This window comes from Myotis daubentonii, chromosome X (genome assembly GCF_963259705.1).
Source record: "Myotis daubentonii chromosome X, mMyoDau2.1, whole genome shotgun sequence".
NCBI classification, from domain to species: domain Eukaryota; kingdom Metazoa; phylum Chordata; class Mammalia; order Chiroptera; family Vespertilionidae; genus Myotis; species Myotis daubentonii.
Genome location: NC_081861.1, coordinates 57,580,892 through 57,586,815, shown reverse-complemented (window position 1 = coordinate 57,586,815; position 5,924 = coordinate 57,580,892). Strand labels below are relative to the sequence as shown.

The window sequence follows — 5,924 nt, the reverse complement described above, 5'->3', positions numbered from 1 at the left end:
GGCTGGGAAATGACCATTTACATAAAACAATATGTAGAAATTAAAACGCTTTAATATAATATAAAAGTTTCCAGAATATAGACTTTGTATCAGTACTTTTAAAACTATATATCATCTAAGTTTATTATAGACTGTTTCATATTCCACTTTTAGAACTATAAAATACAAAAATACACTGCAAATTAGATTTAACAAACAAAAAAGCAGTCTAAATCTCTTCATACATTTTTCTTAGAGAAAATCAAGAAACATAAACACATAACAATAAAATACCATCAACACAAACCCAAACAAAGAATGGATTTTGTAATACCTAGTAATTCTTTCACTTAAAATAAATATCCCATGGGTAAATAATTCATTATCACAGCGATTTGATGAGTTAGAAAGAGAGACAACCTCATTAAGGGAAATTACATTATATGTAAGAAATATGTAATTTCCCTCCCTCCCTCCCTCAAAAGAAAATGAGGAAAAATAACTTGACAAAAAGGCATATTAAATACTTTTACTTCACTTGGCTTTTGTTAGAGATTAAAACCACTGTCCACTTAGGAAAATTCAAATAACATGAATTTCATAAAATGAAACTCTTTAACTTATTTCTTTAATTCAAACTTAAAATAACAAAACTGAAACATTCAAAATCCAAGAGTAGATTCGTCCCAAAGAATGACTTCTTTTCTTCAACAGGTATACTTTTGTCTTATGTTCTTGTTTTGTTCTTATGTTCTTTCTCAAAGGCTAGGTTTAGGGTTGTGTGTTTCTTCTTTTAATTCAATTTCAATTTTATACACAAAAAAAAAACTTTCCTGAACTGACACTGACTGTATCCACCTCTTTTTCTTCACTGAACATTTCTTTGCCTAAATCCATATTCTTATAAGATTTCTTCAATGCATCTTCGGGTAAATTAACCTAAAAGTTCAAAATCCAAGAATAGATTCATCCCAAAGCATTTCCTCTTCCGTCTTTTCTTCAACAGATTTCTTTTTCTCTTTCCTGTGCTTACGTTCTTCTTTTGTAGAGGGTATACTGTGGCTTTTTTTCTTTTTTCGGTGCTTAAGCTTGCCTGAACTGGCACTAACTTTATCTCCCTCTCTTTTCTTTTGTCGGATGCTCTTGTCCTTATTTAGGTCCATATCCCCATCACTCTTTTTCTTTTTATGTTTGGACTGCTCTTTCTCTGGCTTTTCTTCACCTTCCTCCAGATGCCTTCTCTTCTGATGTCTCCGTTTATGACGTGCTTGAGGGACACTGGTGGTGTTTTCTAAAGAGAGGTGCTTGTAAACTTCAGATTCTATACTGTATAAGCCAGAGTTGTTTTCTTGCTGACTAAGGCTTAGGGGTACTGGTTTTTCTGGGAAATAGTCTCTGGTGGGCTGACAATAGGTCATAGAGTCTAGTTTCTGTTTGCTGTCATGAGCTGGTAAGCAATGAGGTAACTGATTTTTCACTACTTGTGAAATATTGTGTGATTCTGGGTAGGTCTGGAAAGTCTCAAATGGGATTCTTGGCTCAGACATTCTATGTCTGGGTCTGGAATCAAACATTTCTCTGTACTTATGAGTTTCCATAGAGCTATCACTTAACTTTCTGAAACAAGTCTTCGGATGTAGTCCTCTGGCTTTCTGCACTTCGATGTAATCTTCAAGTTCATTTTGGAAAGAATCATATGTCCTCTTTAAGTAAGCTGGTGGTAACGAATGATGTAACTGGCTTTCCACTGGTGAAATATTGTATGGTCGTTGAAAGGTATGAGAAGTCTGAACTGGAAATCTTTGCTCACTGATTCTTTGTCTGGATCCAGAATCAACTTCTCTGTACCCATGGGTTTCCATAGAATTCCCTCTTATCTTTCTGAAACAAGTCTTTGGATGTAATCCTCTGGCTTTTTGCACTTTGATGTACTCTTCCAGTTCATCTTGGAAAGAGTCATATGTCTTCCTTGAATAAGCTGGTAAGTAATGAGGTAAGCGGTTTTCCACTGTTTGCGAAATTTTGTATGATTCTGGGTATGTCCGGAAAGTCTCATATGGGTGTCTTTGTTCATATACTCTATGTCTGGATTGGAAATCAACCACTTTTCTGTATCCACGGGTTTCCAAAGAATTATCTTCCATTTTTCTGAAACAAATCTTGGGCTCTGGTTCTCTAACTTTCTGCGCTCTCATGTAATCTTCACTTTCTACTTGGTAAGAGTCTTGTGTCTTCTTTGAATTCTTCACTAGACTGATAGTTATGGATTCTCTGCAACAAAGACAGTAGAAAGTTCTTGTTACTAGATCATTTTATTCTGAATGTTTTTCTGTACCTTTGAAAAGATTACTCTAAAAAAACACAGATTTTTAAAACCTACCTAAAATAAAAGCTAAAAATCATGACTTTTTATGCCAAAAAAAGAAGCAGCAAGAATGGTCAGATATGTCCCAGGTACTTCTCAATATTCTACATATAAAAACATTTTCAGGTCTGGGAATATGGGTACAAAGAAGCAGACATATCTGATACTGTTATAGTACTTAGAATGTAAGACATGCTGGGATGTGTGGGAAAGGACCAATAATATTTAAACACTATCAGAAGATGATCTCATCTGAATATCACATTGTTTTAAAAGTTTTGATTAGTTAGTTCCTTGTATAAATATTTTAAATGTGATGGCTATTTATTCTGGAACCCTGAGATTTTCTTAGAAGTCTAAATGAAGGTTAATTTGGTGAGTCAGACAATTTACCTCCTAAGTATTCACACTCAATAGTATAAATCTCTTCAACTATAATAAAATAATTTAATGTTATGCTTTGATTTTAAAAGCAACAAACCAATATACAATAGCTACCAGTAAGTACCCGTCTGTCCTGCTACCTGACTTATCTAGCCACTAACTATCCACTCAATCTTCTCCTCCTTAAAATAATAGAATAGAATGGGATAAACATTTATTGAGCTCCTACTATGTTCCAGGCCAGGCACTTTATCCACATTTTTATATTTCATTATAACCACTTTATATCAGAACTGTCCAAAGTTACATAATTGATAGAAAGATAGATCTGGTATTCCAATCCAGGTCTCTCTAACAGCAAGACTTTTGTTATTAACCACTATACTTCACTGGAAGAATGATGACCAGATCACGGAATCTGGAACTAAACCAACCTACCAGGTATTATTTGAATTTGTATGGTTAGCCAGAGAATGATCCTTTAACATATCTCTCCAAAGAAAAATAATACTGTCAGAGAACTTCCTTGGAGATGTTGCATGAAATATGTTACAAATACCACAAATCATATACAGGATTAACTCCTAGCGAAATAAATGCTTAGAAAATTTGTAAAATACATGCAAGGGCACTTGGTAGAAGCCCTAGTATTTGATGTTATAGGAGCATTTTGGCAAAAAAAAAAAATACTTACTTAATTTGATGTTCACTTCCTTGCATATGGAACCGGAACATTTCTAATGATGTAAAGGTGATATTACAAATATAACAATTGTAGGTTCTCACACTAAATGCTGAAAAAAACAGTTCAAATTAAGGTCAATATGGATACACTTAGAATCACATAGCTGGACAGGAATTTACTAGACACCATCTACTTCCACTTACCCAATCCTATATAATAAAAACCTAATATGCAAATCAACTGAACTACTGAATGACCTGCAGAACTGGTCGCTATGACATGCACTGACCACCAGGGGGCAGACACTCAATGCAGGAGCTGCCTCCTGCTGGTCAGTGTGCTCCCACAGGGGAGTACCAATCAGCCAGAAGCCAGGCACACAGCTGGCAAGCGCAATGGTGGTGGCTGGAGCCTATCCTGCCTCCGCAGCAGCAGCAGCACTAAGGAACAGCTAGCTAAGTGGTAAGGAGCAGTGAGCAGGTGGGTGGTAAGGAGCAAGGGGTCCTGGACTGAGAGAGGGATGTCCGACTGCTGGCTTAGGCCTGCTCTCCCTGGGACATCCTCCAAGGGGTCCCGGACTGTAGCAGGGTGCAGGCTGGGCTGAGAGACCCCCCCCTTACACAAATTTCGTGCACTGGGACTCTAGTTTAAAGATAAGGCCTAGAAAGGTCAAGTGACTTAGTCAAAGTCACAGAACCAGTTAGTAATAGAGATAGCCTCTCAGAGTTCATGTCTCTTAATTTAAAGCCCAGTATTCTTTATACAACATCACACTGCTTCTCTAGCCTTGGCTTCTTTCCTAAAAAGTCTGCTGTCTGCCTGCTTATTGTTTCTACGTGTGAGTGCTGTAGGCCCAATGAACCTTTACCTCTTAACCCCTCAACCAACCTCTTTTTGTTTTCCCCTTATTTTTTACACCCAACCAAAACCTGAAACATCCCAAAAGTTTAAAAGCAAACAAAAGCAAATATTTACTCTTACCTGAAATCACTATAGTACATTAGTTAGTCAAAAGTACTTTCCACAGACAGATTTTAGAAAGGAGATAGGTTTAGTGAGACCCACTCTCAGGACAAAAGCTGAAAGCAAAATTCTAAAACAAAACTATGAGTTTCCACTTCAAAAGAGTTAACAGCTACAGAAAAGGTATACTAACTACCTCTCTACTATGTTTTTCAGGTAGAATTGTAAACAGGGGATAAGTTAATTTTTATTTTCTTAATCTCATCATCCTTCCATTATCTCTTTGGTCAGAAGAAACAAATTAATAAATTTCATAAGCCAAAAATAAAAAACAATCCTACCTTTAAAAATCAATAAATTGGTGGATGCATAGATTTTAGGGTCAAGCAAGGTCATCTTTGAAATCAAATAGCAACTTAATCATTTATATTATGCTAAAATAATCATTACCACGTATATTGACCTTTCTGAAGCAAAGATTATTCATAGAAACAGGAAACTAGTGTCAAGGGGAAAGAAAGATGCTGATTTTGAAGAACATGAGAACTCTGCTCACTCTTGACACACTATTTGGGGCAAGGAGAACTTAGCAGAATATGACCAAGTTTGAATGAGTGATTCTTCAAAACTATCCTCTCTCCCTGTGCTCTGATTTTGTGCTTGCAAAGTTATGTTCTGATTATAATTTGGCTTCCCATATTATTTGATACCAAAAAAAAGGATACCCTGGATGATTATTTTTCAAACCCTGGGAACTGAAATATATACAGGGTGGGGCAAAAGTAGGTTTACAGTTATGAGTATGCAAGACAGTTTATTTTTGTATTATTATTTATTAATTATTTTATTGTTTTCCATAGGAACAACTGGGATGTTAATGAAAAATACAGATCTTCAGGCTCTTCCTTTGGAGAACATGCTTTTCTGTGTCTGGGGCAGGGCATTTGTATTTTAATAATACCCAAGGCTGTGGTTATCAGAGAATGTGTGAGAAATGCACTAAGGGAATACTTACCAGTTCCTTATTTATTAGCATCTTCCAAATCTGTCTGTGGTGTGGTGAGTACCTGATTTGAGGCAGATGGACTCAGAATATTCTGGACTTCTTTCAAAGCTAAGGACTAAATTGAAGACTCTTCATGCTCACAGCAATGCTTTCCAATAAATTGCTATCTTTATTTAACAAATATGGAAATTAAGACTCAGATTCATTTGGCCAACACCATTCATTCTGAGGGCATTCAAATTATGCAAGATAAGCAGGAGTCCCTGTTTCTTCTAAATTAGTGTTTCTCAATGCTAGTTACACATTAGAGCCACATGGAGAACTTTAAAACTTTTCATGTTACAGTTCACATCAGACCCATTAAATCAGAATCTCTGAGAGTGGAACCAGGCTTTCTGACTTCTTAAAAGTATTCTAGATGATTTTTCTGTGCAGCCACTGTTGAGCACCACTTCCCTAGTTTATCAAGCCAATGATCTTCATTATGATTATAAACTTAGATTATATTTCAGAAGTTTTACATATTTCTTTATTGTTTATAA

The 5,924-nt window shown here is 35.8% G+C and overlaps 1 protein-coding gene across 1 annotated transcript; it reads right to left on the bottom strand.

Annotated features, from left to right (window-relative positions):
- Window positions 1–480: 480 nt before the first annotated feature.
- ZMAT1 (zinc finger matrin-type 1) lies at window positions 481–3,561 on the bottom strand. The gene is made up of 2 exons (XM_059678944.1): window positions 3,423–3,561; window positions 481–2,250 (listed from the first exon to the last, which is right to left on the bottom strand). The coding sequence occupies exons 1-2, from the start codon at window positions 3,461–3,463 to the stop codon at window positions 927–929; spliced, it is 1,365 nt and encodes a 454-aa protein (XP_059534927.1). The 5' UTR covers window positions 3,464–3,561; the 3' UTR covers window positions 481–926.
- Window positions 3,562–5,924: the final 2,363 nt, after the last annotated feature.